Source organism: Notamacropus eugenii, chromosome 6 (genome assembly GCF_028372415.1).
Source record: "Notamacropus eugenii isolate mMacEug1 chromosome 6, mMacEug1.pri_v2, whole genome shotgun sequence".
Lineage (NCBI taxonomy): Eukaryota > Metazoa > Chordata > Mammalia > Diprotodontia > Macropodidae > Notamacropus > Notamacropus eugenii.
In genome coordinates this window covers 377,781,063-377,798,267 of record NC_092877.1, presented here as the reverse complement: position 1 = coordinate 377,798,267, position 17,205 = coordinate 377,781,063, and the positions used below count along the sequence as shown (strand labels likewise).

General features: G+C 47.7%; 1 protein-coding gene across 1 annotated transcript in view; it reads right to left on the bottom strand.

The window, feature by feature from the left end:
- Positions 1-17,205, bottom strand: part of CROCC2 (ciliary rootlet coiled-coil, rootletin family member 2) — a 167,111-nt gene that overhangs the window by 97,193 nt on the left and 52,713 nt on the right. Inside the window, exons 4-7 of the mRNA XM_072618755.1 lie at positions 5,254-5,427; positions 3,968-4,051; positions 765-871; positions 15-180 (exon numbers count right to left, since the gene is read on the bottom strand). Coding sequence (XP_072474856.1) covers positions 15-180; positions 765-871; positions 3,968-4,051; positions 5,254-5,427 — 531 coding nt within the window. The remainder of the gene's footprint in view (positions 1-14; positions 181-764; positions 872-3,967; positions 4,052-5,253; positions 5,428-17,205) is intronic.

The following is a 17,205-nucleotide window of genomic DNA, read 5'->3' as shown; positions in this document are numbered from 1 at the left end:
GCCCCAAAGACCACCTCTTTCTCCTTCAACCAGCGGAGTTCCTTCTGCTCCAGCTCATTCCTCAGCCTGCTCATGCTGCTAGCCATCTCGTCCTGCTCCTCAGCCAGCCTCTGATTGGAGTTTTTCATGTGCTCCAGCTGCTCCCGGAGGAGAGCATTCACCTGAGAAAGGCTTGCACTTCTGATGGGGTTGGGAGTTTGAAGAACAACACAAAACAAAACCTTCAATCCTGCAGGCAGTGGGGACCCGGGGACCAGATTACAAATACAGGAAAGTCATGACTGGCTTTTACTTTGTTACTGTGGCATCTTAATATGTCCCTTCACCGTCTGAGCCTCACTTTCTTCTGTAAAAGGACAGTGTCGGACTAGATCAGACACATCACACATATGACTCACTGAGTTTTGTCCCAAGGAGGGACATGGTCAGGAAAGTGACTTTGGGAGCCATGGGGAGGAAAGACTGAACATGGGAGAGACCAGTCAGGGACTCATCTTAGGGGCTGTTGCAATTGTCTGGGCAAGAGGGGATAAGGTTTTGATGTAGGACAGAGACTGAGTATTCGTGGAGAAGAGGGCATGGGTGTGAGTCACCCTCCAAGCAGGAGACTGAAATATTCTCAGTTCTGTTCCTGCCCTGTATGACCTTGGGCAAGCTGGCTCCTCTCTTGGGCCTAGGAGGAGTCAGACTCAGTGGCCTCTAAGTGTCTCTCTGGCCCTAGGTCTGTGACCCCTGCAGGTCCTCCTCAAAGGTCAGAGACTCACCTCTGTTCTTCCTCTTCCAGTCGAGTAAGGGCTTCATCCAAGTCTGAGCTGTACTCATGTTCCGACTGGCGCAACCTCTGTTCTGCAGACTGGAGCTTCGTCTGCATCTGGGAGGGAAAGATCGAGAAAAGGAGAAAGTGGCATGATTGCCAGCCATCCCAGAATCCTTGGTGAGAGTGCCAGCTTTGGAGCCTTGGGGGAGGGCTCTTGGGCTGGAGGGGGAGGTAGTACTAAGACATTTATACCAGTTTCCCAAAGATCCCTCTGAAGGTTACTTTGAGAGACAGCCAGAGGGTGTATTAGGACTGTATTGCCATGGGTTCAGGAGGCCTTTTAATTAAGGGCTAAGTAAATAAATGACATGTTGTAACTGACATTTAGTTGAAGCAATAATATTAACCAATGTGTATGTAATGCCTTACCTCCATTTCCTCTGATGAACCTCATAACAAAACTGTGGCATAGATAATATAGATATTATTATCTCCATTTCACAGGCCACTGAATTCCACTGACTTGCCCAGGGTGACACAGTAAGTGTTAGAGGTGGATTTGAACTCAGGTCTTCTGGGCACCAAATCTAGCATACAACCTGTTGTCTACACAGCCCTTCTGCCCACAGATAGAGGACAGCTGGGATTCCCAAAATATCTCCAGAGGGCCTAGAACATTCATCTGATTCACTGTAATCAGAAAAGGACAAATGTAAAATTTTACACTTGGGCTCAAAAGGTCAACCTCACCAGTATCAAAATGGGGAGGTGTGATCAGAAGCTCTCTGTCTGAAAAAGATCTGGGGGTGTCCGTGGCCTGCAAGTTCAACCCAAGTTGACCCAAGTCCATGGTAGGATATGCAGCCAAGTAACCACGATGACCATATTGTCCATTACAAGAAGCACAGCATCCAGGAATTAGAAACTGATGGCCTCAGTCTATTTGATGCCCACTTTATAATGAGAAACCTGGGGATCAAAGAGGTTATGAGGCTTTCCAGTAATCAAACAGCTAGTGAGTCTCTAGGCAGCGGTGTTCTCATTATACCATACTTCCTTTCTTAAAAGAAAACATTTTTGGAATTTGTAAATTAGAAAAATCTATTCCCCCAGGAGCCGTTTGGATGCCTTGCTCTGTGGGGTGATCCCAGAACCAACCGGCAAATACCTTGCAGGCACTGGCTCCCCCAGTGCCGGCGCTGCTGGGGGGAAGGGGCCTTCACAGCAATGACTGTCAGGCGCTGGGGCCCAGAATTTGAGGTGCTGAGAAGGCCACAGAGACTGTCTTGACTTGGGAGCCGCCCCTCGTTACGGCAATAGCGCCTGCGGGGTCAGGGGGTTCGGCATCACCCCGGGGAGGCTTTCTCTTTGTTATGTGAGATGTGATTAAAATCCTTGCGACAGAGCTTGGGCAAAGGCGCCTGAGAGAGGCCCCCATGGCTGCCTCAGCTGCTGAGAACAGGCGGCAGCGCCGAGCTGCCCCGGGAGCGAGCTTTGTAACGGGCAATCCGCTGGGCTAGGCCGCCTGCCAAAGGGCAATGATTAAACCCACACGCTCCGTCCCGGAGGGACTGACGTGCAAGTGGCCTCCCGGGGCTCATCCTGTCACTTCTGGGGCTGAGCCGGCTCGGACACGCCGGCCGTCGTACTAGATTGGGGACGAGAAGGGGCTGCGACTCAGAGAAAGGAAGACCCGGGTTCCAATCCTGCCCCTGACACGCACCAGCTGTTTCAGCTTTTCCCCTGTCTGCTCTTCCCCACTAGCATCAGAGCACAAAAAGAGACGTGGGCCAGCCTGAGCCTCAGTTTTCTCATCTGTGGAATACCTGCAGCCCTCCCCCTCTCTCACGGGCCTCTGGTGGGATAATGAATGGAAAGTCCTTTAAATATCAGCTGCTGCTGCTGCTCCTGCTCCTGCTCCTGCTGCTGCTGCTGCTGCTGCTGCTATTACTACAGCTGCTACTGCTGCAGCTGCTACTGCTCCTGCTGCTGCTGCTCCTGCTGCTGCTGCTCCTGCTGCTGCTACTACTACTGCTGCTGCTGCTCCTGCTGCTGCTACTACTACTGCTGCTACTGCTGCTGCTACTGCTCCTGCTGCTGCTGCTCCTGCTGCTGCTACTACTACTGCTGCTACTGCTGCTGCTGCTGCTCCTGCTGCTGCTGCTGCTCCTGCTGCTGCTGCTGCTCCTGCTGCTGCTGCTCCTGCTGCTGCTACTACTACTGCTGCTACTGCTGCTGCTACTGCTCCTGCTGCTGCTGCTCCTGCTGCTGCTGCTCCTGCTGCTGCTACTACTACTGCTGCTGCTGCTCCTGCTGCTGCTACTACTACTGCTGCTACTGCTGCTGCTACTGCTCCTGCTGCTGCTGCTCCTGCTGCTGCTACTACTACTGCTGCTACTGCTGCTGCTACTGCTCCTGCTGCTGCTGCTCCTGCTGCTGCTACTACTACTGCTGCTACTGCTGCTGCTACTGCTCCTGCTGCTGCTGCTCCTGCTGCTGCTACTACTACTGCTGCTACTGCTGCTGCTGCTGCTCCTGCTGCTGCTGCTGCTCCTGCTGCTGCTGCTGCTCCTGCTGCTGCTGCTCCTGCTGCTGCTACTACTACTGCTGCTACTGCTGCTGCTACTGCTCCTGCTGCTGCTGCTCCTGCTGCTGCTACTACTACTGCTGCTACTGCTGCTGCTGCTGCTCCTGCTGCTGCTGCTGCTCCTGCTGCTGCTGCTGCTCCTGCTGCTGCTGCTCCTGCTGCTGCTACTACTACTGCTACTACAGCTGCTGCTACTGCTATTACTACAGCTGCTACTGCTGCTACAGCTGCTGCTACTGCTATTACTACAGCTGCTACTGCTGCTACTGCTGCTGCTGCTGCTACTGCTGCTGCTGCTACTGCTGCTGCTGCTGCTCCTGCTCCTGCTACTGCTGCTGCTGCTGCTATTGCTACTGCAGCTGCTACTGCTCCTGCTGCTGCTGCTCCTGCTGCTGCTACTACTACTGCTACTACAGCTGCTACTGCTGCTGCTACTGCTCCTGCTGCTGCTGTATTTACTATGAGGAGAACACGTGCATAGATCATCCTGATACCTCAGTGGCAAGAGAGGGGCATTGATTTTGTCTGACGGGGGAAAGGGGAGGGTTTGGGGAGGGAGAGCAGAGGGAGAAGGCACAGCCCAGGGGTCACTGGGGCCAGAGCAGGCTCCCATCCCCACTGACCATCATCTTCTGGTGCTCCCATTTGGACATTCTCTCCATCAGCCGCTGTTCCAGCTCCCCACATTTCTGTTTGTACTGCAAAACCTAGAGGAAGGGAGAGAGGAGGAGGTGGGAAAAAGGGAGGGGGAGGGGAGAGGTCACAATGAGGGATTCTGGTGCATGGAGAAAATGCTATTGAGTTGGAAGGTTGGGGAGAAGACTTTGGGAAGAGCTTAGGATTTGAAGTGGAGGAAGGTGGGACTTAATGCTGGGGAGAGCTAGTCCAATGCTGGCCTGTTAGAGGATCATGCCCCCTCTTCCCATTTCAGGTTGACAGCCTTTTAAAGCAAATCCTCAGTTGCCTCACCCTAGTTTTGGCTCTGGGTTTAGGATAAACACACACACACACACACACACACACACACACACACACACACACACACACACAGGAAAGGGAAGACCAAATGAGGAGGGAGAGGAGGAGGGAGGGACTTTGATCTCATCTTCGTACTCCCCAGTCAAAAAGTGTAACCCCCTGAAATGGCAGCAAGGTAGAATGAACTAGGAAGGCCTGAAATCCACTGTGGTTTGGAATGGGTGGCTGAAAATGAATTTAAAAGTATTTGGAAGCTCTTAAATGTGCCAAACACTGTGCTAGTGAGCTGGAGGAGGACAGATAGAAAAATGAGAAGGTACCTGGCCTCAAGGAGCTTATTGTCTAATGGGGTGACAGGGCAAAGGAAGAGCAGGGAAGGGGGTGCAGATGGTGGCCTGGGGCTCTGAAGTCCCCACCAGCAAGAGGGTCAGGCTCTTCAGGGCACAGGGGCATGACCCAAACCTCATCCAAAGATAATATATGAATCTGTGATCTCAGCATCTGGGACATGGATCAGTTTAGAGCTGGGAAGGACCTTGGGGGTTAAGTCCATCTCTTGTACAGGGGAAGGAAATGATGCTCAGAGAGTTATCTTCTCTTGCCCAAGTAAGTGTCTGAAACGGGCCTCAGACCTCTGTCTGCTGGCTCCAAGGCCAGCATTCAAGGCACTATCGTGTAGGACCCCAGGGTTTCCTTCCCAGAAAGGTGGACATGGCCAAAGTCTAGGTGAGATACCCTTTGTTCATTCAGGTCAAGCCCCAGTTCTGCTGTGGAACCTCAGGCAAGTCACCTATCTGTGCCTCTGTTTCCCCATCTGTACAATAAGAGTTAGGGGGAGGTCACCTGGGAAGTCCCTTTGATGATTCTGGGCAATGCCGGGAAGAGATGGGCTCATGGTTTGTCCACTGGTGGGTTGCCTCCCCACTCTTACCTTGCTCTGCAGCCTCTGGACCAGCTGGGCCTGTCGCTGCTGCCCCTCCTGGTAGGCCTGGAGCTTCTGCTGGCTGGCCTTTTCGGCCCCCTCTAGCCTGCGCTTCATGTCCCAGATTGTGGGACTGCTCTCTCCCTCCCGCTGTCTGGCTTCCACACTCAGTGCCTTGTCCAGCTGATAAAAGCAGAGACCCTTGATTGGCCTGGGATGAGGAATATCATCCACCAGGGGGACACTGGGGGCTGCAGAGGGACTGGGTCAGAGAAAACTGTCTGAATCCCTCCGGGGCCCCAATGAGGCCACAGGCATCTCAGGGGGACAGACAGGCTGGGCGGGGGATGGGAAGGCATCCCCTGGTCATTTGAGAAGAGTGCAGTGCTGCTCTCACTGCAAAGCCCACATTGGAAAATGTGCCTCAGACTGTGGAAATGTGTGTGACCAATCGAATTAGTGAACAGGCATTTCCTGTGGACCCAGATGGGCAGGGAAGATCTCCAAGGGTTGGCAGCAACTTGAGGTGATGCTAATATCCTTGCAGCAGAGCGTAGGACGGTCATGGCCCTTGAGCCCTGGAGCCGCTGAGCTAGCCCAGGGTGGCTTATGGGACACACAGTGTCTGCTGCACCCCACTGTCCTCTGTGGATGATGGCCAAGGAGAGAGGCATGAGAACTGGGCCTCAGTGTCCTCATCTGGAAAGTGAGAATGCTGTACTAGGCTTCATGTTGGACCAGGCTCCTGCAGCTCTAGACCCATGAGCTCATGCTGCTGATAAATATATGTATGTCTGTGTATATATGTGTAGGTGATACATGTATATGTCATATATACATTAACATATGCATACATGCAAGCATATATCACACAGGCATAGTCTCCCAGGTCTATATACCTAAATACACATATGCGTTTGTTGGTTTCCTATAGATTTCATTGTAACATATATGTGTACATATGTATACATATTTTTATGTATATATCTGTAATTATTACATATAGACATTTTCCTGTATGTGACAGATGACCTCTATATATCTGTATACATCTATAGCTATATCTATCACGATAAAATCTACAATAAACTAATTTAGCAGTGAGCTAAAGAAGATACCACGTCCGAAATGAATGAAGACAAAATCATGAAAGAGGACAGGAAGTAAAATAATTCTGAGGGATTTGGGTAAAATTGAATCGAGGTGGAAATTAAAAAAAAAAAGATGACCAAGGAGAGAAGTGTGGTACAGGGCAAAGAGAGCCCTGGATTTGGAGTCAGAAGACCCTTGAGTTCAAATCCTGACTTTACTGCTTCCTACCTGTGTGAACTTGGGCTCTAGCCTCAGTTTCCTCTTCTGTAAAATGACAGATAGACAATATCTGAGGCTCCTGCAGTTCTAGATCTATGATCCCATGATGAAATTTGCCAAGTGCTTGATTTATGTTTTCCAATTTTCTTTTTAATTATAAATTTTTAAAAATCAACAATTATGAACATTTTGCTACATAAAGAAGAGTGGATTTTATATGAAACTGGGTTTCTATTACATAGCTTTGTTTTTCAAAGCGCATGTTAAATTTTACATGGTATTTTACCTCCATTGTTTTGTTCAACACCCCCACAAATAGCGCACCAGAGCAAGAACTAGGTGGTGGGATGCTGGTGCAATCGCCAGAACACCTGAGGTCACATCCCAGCCTAGTCTGAGACTTCTGATCCCTATGACCTTGAGTACAGAGTTTAACCTCTGTGGCCACTGGTTCCTCATCTCCAAAATGATGAGAACATGGGACTAGATGATTTATCTTAAGTTCCCTTCTTGTTCTAAATTTAGATCTTCACAATTGTTATTATCCCATTTTACAGATGGTGAAACAGAGGCTCAGAGAGACTGAAGGGACTTAATCATACAGTACAAGAGCCTTCTGAGGCAAGATCTGAACCCAGGTCTTCCCGCTGTCAAGGCCAGCTCATTCTGGACCATGCCCTGCTGCCTGAAGGGAGGGCAGAAAAGTGGAATTCCCCAGCCAGGTTCAGAACACTCTGTGCGGTGCTGGCCTTGGCAGCAAGGGTGCTTCCTTTAGTGAGGTTGAGCATTTTCTCCATGCTCTGTTGTATCATTTTCTTGTTTTCACCCTTATTAGAAACTGCTGCCAGAGCCCAGAGATGTCTTGGTAGCAGAGGGATGGCCAAAGGCATTTTCCGGTCACTCATATGCCAATCCATGATTCAGAAGCACCAGCAACTGGACGGGAAATGGAAAGTATGGGAATGAATTAATCGGAAGGATTACTGAATTATAAATTAATCTGTGTGGCAGTGATCTCAAAACCCAAGGATTTTTTGGTTTAATAGCTCAATTGCCTTTTGAGATGGCACACAGAGGAAAACAGGAAAGATTCAACAGCCCATGAAAAGCAGAACATCTTCTTGACTGAACAATGGTGAGAATGGTTGGCTGGTTGACCCTAGTAGAAGAGATGGGAGGAGCTGCTGCATCGGGCAGTACCTGCGTAGGAAAGCTCTTCTCAGCATGAACTGAAGGAGTGACTTGGTGTCTTGCTGAAGGCTGCACTGGACCCTCGTTCTGGGGCCAGTAGCAAGACCAACTCGAGTCCTGTTCTCTTAATCTCTAAGAAAGAAAGACCATGTCGAGGCTATAAGGAAGCATCTAGCCCAGATCTGACCAAGATTTCCCTTTATACCTTCTGTCAAGGTTATCCAAGCTGACTAAGTAATGAATCCACCCCCTCCCAGTACACTCCCTAGCATTTGAGCCTAACTCTAATTGGTAGGAAGCTTTGTCTTGCTTCCTTCCACACTGGCTTCCTTCGAGGTTCAGCTGAAATCCCACATTCTTTCTCTGTCATTTGTACTGGAGCCTTGCTCTGAGATCACCTTCCATTTATCCTGTGTCTGTGCTCTTGGTACATAGTTTGTCTCCCCCATTAGAACATTCATTCCCTGAGGGAAGGGACCCTGTTTTTACCTGAGTATCCTCAGCTCTTCGCACAGTACCTGGCACAAAGTGGATGCTTGCTGGCTGACTGACATTTGCAACTTCCTCCCCACTCTGGCTCCAGTTTTGTCCTCTGATGTCAGGCAGAACAAATTCTTGCAGATCGCAACCATATCTTTCTCTACACTAAAATCCCTTAATGAGGTCTCACTTTCCTCTTCTACAAAATGTGAGGGGAGGCACTACATGACAGTGTCTAAGGTCCTCCCCTGCTTTGGGATCCCTTGGCTTGGTGCTGTGGAAATCTTCCAAGATGCCTTCCTCAGGGAGTCATGCTATCCTTGGACGGAGTGATAGAAGACATGAGGTTACAGGTGTGCTGAGCCAGGAGATGCTGGGAGTGGGGGGAGAGGCTGATATGAGCTGGGAACTGTGAAGCCCCTGAGGGTCTGGTTCCAGAACTTAGCACAGGGTCTGGCACATAGTAGGCATTTAATCCATGCTTATGATGTGGCTTGGGGGGCAACAAGGTCAGAATTTTAGAGGGAGGAAAGAACCTAGGTCTTCCAGCACAAAGGGGTTTGTCCTTGGTTGGTGGAGGGGATTTGTTGAACCAGGGATGGACACTTTCAACGACCTCAGAATGGCAGGGCTGGGAGTGTCACAGAGGTAAGGAGGGCAGGACCCACTGACCTCATGTTGAAGAGCTCAGAGGGAAATCCATTGGATGTCCTGTAACCCTAACGTGAGTGTTTGTATATAAGACGTTCAAGGGAAATAATGTATAAAATGACAGGCGTTGGTCTGTAAACCTCTTCCTGTTTTTCTGATAACTTCTACTTGACTAAATTCCTTTTGTATTTTTCTTTCCCCAACTCCTAGATCCCTCATTGTGCCTTTGTTTGCTTCAGAGACTTGAGGGAGACCCTTCTATTTCCTCATTTTACAGATGAGGAAACTTCAACTCAGGTCTTATATTCCCTGGGTGGAATTTGAACTTAGGACCTCTAACTTCAGAGTCAGGGCTCCTCACATGGAAAGAGGCACTATCACTGACCTAACTCCCAAGCATCCTGGTGGAGGATTCTGGGAAACCCTTTTGGCTGGCTTCTGGACCCTTCCTATGAACACCTATCTAGTTTCTGTTGAAGACTTACTTTCAGGAGAGATTGAAAATAAATTTCTATTTGAATCACTACGTGAGGTGGAGCACATTATTTTTCTTCTCTAGGTTTGTCTCTTTATATAAAAGGAGGGTGGGGGATGAGGTACACTACAATGCCATTTCTAGTTCTAAATCCTATGATTCTGTCCTTAGAAAAGAATCAAAGAGAAGACACAGAGCTCACTCCAGAGCCAAGGGCCCTCTTTGGAGAGAGGCAGTGAGGACGCAGGAAGCCAGTGGCCCATCCTGGGCTGTTGTATCTACTCTCCCTACATGCTCTTCTGGGTTGACCTCATTTGTTCTTATTGAGTGAAGTATTCTCTACTGTAAGGTCCTCACTGCCTTTTTCCCTTGGACAATTCTAAGTAGACTCCGAATTAGTCTCTTGGACTCCTATCTCTCACATATTCAATCCAAACTCCAAAATACTCTTCCCAAGACAATCGATCAACAAACACTTACTAAGCACCTACATAGTGTCAGACATTATGTTAGATGCTGAGGATACAGAGACAGAGATAAATTAGTCCCTGCCCTCAAGGAACATACAATTTGTCAGGGGAAGATGAAATGTGCATGGATAAATGTAGTTCACTAAGGATCCTTGTCTCAACCATCTCAGGTCCCAGAGCAAGACTAGGTCTTCCCCTCTAGGGATCCCTAGAGATTCAGAGATTCTCTAATGCCATCAAGATTACCAGTTGAAAATTGTTTGAGTTATCCAGTTATGGCTTTTGTTGTTCAGTCATTTCAGTTCTGTCCAATTCTTTGTGACCCCATTTGGGGTTTTCTTGGCAAAGATACTGGAGTGGTTTGCCATTTCCTTTTCCAACTCATTGTACAGATGAGAAACTGAGGCCAACAAGGTGCAATGACTTTTTCAGGGTTGTGTAGCTAGTAAGTGTCTTAGATCACATTTGAACTCGGTCTTCCTGACTCCAGACTTGGTACTCTATGCACTATGGCATCATCTAGTACTTTTAGAAAGAGGTATGTAATGAAGTGGTATAGTAGAAATGATGGGCAGAGAACATCCCCCAAAATTACTGACTCTTTGACAAGTACAGAATCCAAGGGACAGTGGGCACATGTAGCAAAGGGAGGATTCCCAGCCCCAGTTGGCAGGAGGTCCTCTTCTCCCAGTCTTGAGATGCTCAGGAAGGTCTCTCCAAGCACAGAATGGTTTCTTTCCTGGGCTCCCCCTTGTGGAGTCACGAGTCCATGTCTCATCTGCCTCTGGCTCCTCATGCAGACCCTGCCATCAGCTTATCTGAGGATGCCGCTAGGGTGTGATGGGAAGATGGGAAGTCAGATGCTCTGACCCAGTCGAAGCTGACAAGGCCTTCTTCCAGCTGAAGTGGGGGGCTGAGGCTGGAGCTGAGGCCCTTCCTTACTCCCATGTGGCTCTTCTTTAAGATTGACTGTAATTCCAAGCTTGCTCCAACTTCTTAAATGACCCAGTTCCAACTAGCCTGAACATTTATTGATATCAAGTTTCTTCAGCATAGAGGAGCAGATTCCCATGCAACTTCACTTCAGTCCCAATAACTTTTCAAACTTAGTCCAAAGCCTACGATTGATCGAAACTAAACTCTCTGATTAAGATCAATCATTCTCTTTTTTTCCTGATAAGGTGTTGTCTTTGCTGTTCAGTCATTTTCAGTCATGTCCAATGCACCTCTAACTTTTAATATCTTCTTTCTTTCAAAGCTCAGCTCAGTGACCTCTTCCTGCATGGAACCCTCCCTGATTTTCTCCAGCAGAAAATGTCCTTCCTCTCCCTCCTCAAATTCTCTTTGAGCATGTGGTCTGGAGCTCTTCTTTGCTCCTACCCCACTCTCCATTACCTCGTTTGTCGTTTTCTTGGCAAAACTAGATGGTGTAGTGGATGGAGCACTGGGCTGGGAACCAGGAAGACTCGTCTTCTTGAACTCAAATCTGGCCTCAGACTCTTACTAGCTGTGTGACCCTGGGCAAGTTTACCTCAGTTTCCTCATCTGTCAAATGAGCTGGAGCAGGAAATGGCAAACTACTCCAGTATCCTTGCCAAGAAAGCCCTAAATGGAGTCATAAAGAGTTGGACACAACTGAACATGAGAGGAGGAGGACAGGGCACTATCAGGAAGTTTCCTTAGCAGGCAGGTTTTGTTTGTTTTGTGTCTTGAAGGCACCATGGGTTTCTATGAAGTGGAGGTGGAGGTGGAGAACTTTCTAGGCAGGAAGGACAGCTAGGGCAAATGCACAGAGAAGGGAGTTGAGACTTGTCTGTGAAGAACTGTGATAGTTCTGTGAGAAATGATCCCAACAAGCCCCCAACTGTGAGAAACACACTTATCTTAAAGAAGAAGACTTGTGAAATCAGGAAAGCTTTTATTAATTCTGTGTTCATTCCCCCTCAATGAACAGGTAACTTCCAAGTAAGGGCTACAGGAAGACTACAATTTGTTCAGACCAATGTAAACTCTTTATACTGTTCCAGGTTTGCACTTCGCACCACACTATCTACTGACCAGGTGAGGCCTTCTGACCACGTCACTTTGCGTTCCTCTCTCTGATAGGCTTCTCCTTAAAATAGTTCATTAAGCCTGCACACAAGTTTCTGATCTTTAATCTGATCCTACTAGGTCACAGTTGTAATCACTTAAAGCTGGGAATTTTAACCTATGGAAACAAAATTCCTTCCTCTGCTTTCTACAGTTTGATTGGTCAGTAGCGTGTAGGAAAGGGACTAATGGATACCAACAGCAATGGATACCAAGCTGGAAGGCACTATGTTACTCCTCTGCTCACAGAACTTCAATGGGTCACCTCTGGACTTCTCTGGGCTTAAATTCCAATTCTTCAGCCTTCATTCACTTCACCAATTCTTGGGCATCTTCCCTTTCCCCCACTGTTCATTCAAGTTGACATCGCTGCTGGCAGCTGACCCTGACCTTACACCTCCTGCTTCTATGTCCATGTGCTCTCTGCTCCCCCAGCCATGGGAGGCCCTGCCTCTGCACCTCTAACTTTTAATATCTTCTTTCTTTCAAAGCTCAGCTCAGTGACCTCTTCCTGCATGGAACCCTCCCTGATTTTCTCCACCAGAAAATGTCCTTCCTCTGCCTCCTCAAATTCTCTTTGAGCATGTGGTCTGGAGCTCTTCTTTGCTCCTACCCCACTCTACATTCTCTTATTTTAAGACTGTAGGCTCTTAGAGATAAAGGTAAGGGATCTCAGAGGCCATTTTGCAGATAAGGAAACTGATACCCAGGGAGATAGAGTGACTTAGGGTTATAGATGCAGAACTGGAAGGTCTCCAGAAGTTACTGAGTTGTCCAAGTATGTGTAGCTAGCAAGCATCACTACACTGGGAGCTCCTTGAGACTGGGACTGTCCCTTACCCTATTTTTGTGTCTTTAGGACTCAGCACAGTACACAGCATATAGCAGGTGCTTAATAAAGGTTTATTGTATCAGAGACAGGATTTGAACCTCAGACCTCTGACTCTAGAGCCAGTATTCTTTCCACTATAGTCAAGCCCCTCATGTCCATGCTGACACTCTTCCACTAAGAATAGTGGATGTTCCTTGAGTTTAGAGGTTGGGTAGCATTTCATCTTTGCATCCACATGGCTAATTCACAGAGTAGGGGTTTATTAAATGCATGTTGAATCTCATTGGTCATTATTACCTTAACTCTTTGAGGTTGGTACCCATTCAACTTAAACCTGTGCATGGTAACTACTTTAGCAGAAAATTCTCTTTGTCCTTAGGACCCTTCCACCTTCCAATTAATTCAGGGGTTGCTTGGGCAGTATTTGTTTCTACCTATCTTAGTCCAAAGAACATAAAGGAGTTGTCACGTGCATAGAAACTCTGAGTCACAACAATGACCACTCACAATTATAAAGGAGGATTTGAGATTGACAAAGCTCTTTGAAATCACCCTTTGGGGCAGACAGTGAAAATATCTTTTATGGAGAAGGTCCCTCGGGTCCACAGAGGTTGGGTAAATGACTTGTCTGTGGTCACACAGCCGGTAAATTGAAGGGCCTGAAGTTGAGGCCAGGTGTCCTGATGCCAAGTCCAGTCCTCTTTTCACTCTGTTACGTTCCATCAGAGTTTTGAGATCTCTTTCCAGTGGTCTGTTCTCCCTAGACAACAGCCGACCTCCTCCAATCCTGTCCATTCCAAACCTATTGAATCCTTGCAGTCCAAATGCATTTCTCAATCCAATTCCCATCCATCCATGTGTCTTCTTGGTTGCCAGGTCTCCTAAGTCTTATTTCCATAGTCCATGCATCTCTTCTTGAGTCCAGATCTCTGACTCATAAAACTTAGTAATCTGTTTGTGAGATTTTTGTGGCTTTTATCCCCACAGGACCCTGTTCCCAAAAATCCTCCCACTCTGGGTGATATTTTATTGCAGGACCAGGAAGATACCCTTGGTACCAGGAACTGAAGTTGGGATTCCTTCATATGCAATCTAAAAACCCAGGACATGATAGAGGAAGGGAGGAGGAGGAGCAGTGAGCGTAGAGAGGATAAATGGTAACCTCAGATTCCTAAACCAGATCTTTCCTCAAAGGATGCTTGAGAGACTTCTGAAAATTATGTAGTGTTTCTTCTAATCAGGAGTCCCCATCCTGTTGGCTAGACCCCTGCCATGGGAGGAGGGTTAGGGTTACAGAAATGTGGCAAAGGATTGGTTAAAGAGGCAGCTAGGTATCCCAGTGGATAGAGAGCTGGTCCTGGAATCAGGAAGACCTGAGTTCAAATCTGGCTGTGTGATCCTGGGCCAGTCACTTAACCCATTTCTGCCTCAGTTTCCTTAACTATAAGATGAAGACAGTAATCTCTCTTGAGAGCAGAGATTTTTCTTTTTCTCCTCTTTTCTATTTTCTTCTTTCCTTCCTTTCTTTTTCTCTACATTTATATCCCTAGCACTAAAGCACAATACCTGACACATAATAGACATTTGATAAATGAAGTACTAAATGAAGTATGGAGATGTTGCCAAAGACAAGCTCCTTTAGAAGGATCCCTTGATTCATAGCCGCTTTCAGCTATCCCAGACTTTCTTAAGCACCACATCTAAGAACAGCTCCTACTCCAGGGTAGGGGTAGGAAATGGGGAAGCAGGATCCAATACCTTCCTCAGGGACCATTGCAAACCCCTGAGAAAGAACGATGGCCTCCTTCAAGACTTCCTTCATATGGTACAGTACAGTTTGTCCCTAGCAGCAGATGCTTGGGAGAAGGGAAACCATCTGAGGTTCGAAGAGCAGAACAGAGGGTCTGGCCCAGGGATTCATTCAAGACTTCAAAGAGATGAGTTCATGGCTCCCAATAGCAGGGTGGAGAAGAAGGCCTAGTGGGTCACATTCACAATTGCTTCTCTCCTCAATGGGAATCTTCATCTCTCAGAGGTCAGTGTCATGACTTACTAAGAGATGGGAGCCTTCCAGCATAATGTAACCATCTATCCTTTCCCACTGTACCAGCAAGTTTCAGAAAGTAGCACGTAGCAGTGAAGACAAACTTGATGGCTTAACTTGTTTTGCATGCTTGAGCTATCAAAGGACAATTGGGCAATTGGGAAGTGGCTATTCCCTTAAGCCTGATCTTCATTGTCTACACTCTTTTCTCTAAGTTTTTGTCACAGTGCTTTGTCATGGTCCTCCTCTCATCTCTCAGACCAGGCCTTCTCAGTCTCCTTTGAAATTTCGTCATCCATGTCCCATTCCCCAATGCATCATCCAGGGGAAGTAGATGATAATCTTAGAGGAGAAGGCACTAGCACCTAGGGTTTCAGGAAAAGCCTCCTGCAAAAAGTAGCATTTGAAGAGTCTTGAAGAAAGGAAGAGATAATAAGAGGAGGCAGAGATGAAGAGAGAGAGCATGCCATGTATGGAGGACAGCCAGTGGAGAGGTAGAGGTGGAGGATTACACTAGACTTGCTAAAGTGTAACTAAAGCGTAACCCAGTATAACTAGATCAAAGAGTGTGTGGAGGGCAGTAAAGTATATTGTTGTTGTTGAGTTGTTTCAGTCATGTCCAACTCTTTGTGATCTCATTTGTTGTTTTCTTGTATGGAGTGGTTTGCCATTTCTCCAGCTCATTTTACAGGTGAGGAAACTGAGGTACACAAGGTTAAGTGACTTGCCCAGGGTCGTACAGCTAGGAAATGTATGAGGAGGCCAGATTTGAACTCAGGAAGATGAGTCTTCTTGATTTCCAGCCCAGTGCTCTATCCACTGCACCACCTGGCTGCCTGCAGTAAAGTGTAATAAGATGTGATGGTAGGAAAAGATTAGATTATGAAGAAATTTAAATACCAGAGTACTTTGTATTTGATCATGGAGGTAATAGTGAATTACTGGAACTTATTGAGTTTATTAACCAGTTGACCTGGTTAGACTTATGCTTTAGAAAAATGACCTTGGCAGTGAGTGGAGGATGGATTGGAGCACAGACAGACTTGGATCAGGGAGACAATTAGGAGGCTGTCGCAATAGTTCAGGCAAGGGGTAATGAGGACCTGTTCCAGGATATGTGAATGGAGAAACAAGAAGCATGCTATTTTGTATGGGGCACAGCAAGTAGGTGAACAGCAGTGATAGAAGCCTTCAATATCCCTCTATCAGTTTTGAACATGTCTAATAGAAAGAGAAAGGGGAAAATACGGAACATAAATTTCTGGAGAAATTAGAGTTAAAAGTCGTTTCCTAAATGGGTCAGCAAAAGGATCAACATATTTCTTTGCACCACCTACAACCTTTACAAATATTGACCATGGGGGGGCAGAGCCAAGATGGCGGAGTAGAAAGACGCACATACACATAGCTCCGAACCCACAACCCATAGAACATCTACAAAAAAGTAACTCACGGCGAATTCTGCACCCAGAGGCCACAGAACATTGGAGCGAGGGAGACCTCTGTTCCAGAGAGACCTGCAAACCTCTCGCAAAAGGTCCTTCATGCCACGGACTGGGCACCGGGACTGGGAGCTGAGTACAGCCCTGCCGCGGCCATGGCACCGAGAGGAAAAGATCCGAGTGGGCTTCAGGGACAGAATCTCCAGCGGCCACGCGGGTCCCTCCACCCACAGCTGACAAGGGTTGGTGAGAGGGTCTCTTTGGCGGTCGAGAGGGGAGTGGGGTGCCCCCATAACTCAGGCCCCCTCGGGAGGCAACAGCGGAGATGGGAGCAGACCAGGGCTCCCCAAGCAGGCAGGAGCCTGGATCCATTGTTGAAGGTCTCTGCATAAACCCCCTGAGGGAACTGAGCCCGTGAGGCGGCCCTGCCCCCACCTGAGCACCTGAACTTAATCTCACACTGAATAGCAGCCCCACCCCCACCCAAAGCCCTGAGGCTGGGAAGCAGCATTTGAATCTCAAATCCCAAGCGCTGGCTGGGAGGATCCGGAGGCAAAGTGGGTGTGAAGAGAATATTCAGAAGTCAAATCACTGGCTGGGAAAATGCCCAGAAAAGGGAAAAGAAATGAGACTATAGAAGGTTACTTTCTTGGGGAACAGGCATTTCCTCCCTTCCTTTCTGATGAGGAAGAACAATGCTTACCATCAGGCAAAGACACAGAAGTCAAGGCCTCTATATCCCAGCCCACTCCATGGGCTCAGGCCATAGAAGGGCTCATAGAAAATCAAGTTAGAGAGGTGGAAGAAAAGCTGGGAAGAGAAATGAGAGACATGCAGTCAAAGCATGAACAGCAGATCAGCTCCCTGCTAAAGGAGATCCAAAAAAATGCTGAAGAAAATAACACCTTGAAAAATAGGCTAACTCAATTGGCAAAAGAGGTTCAAGAAGCCAATGAGGAGAAGAGTGCTTTCAA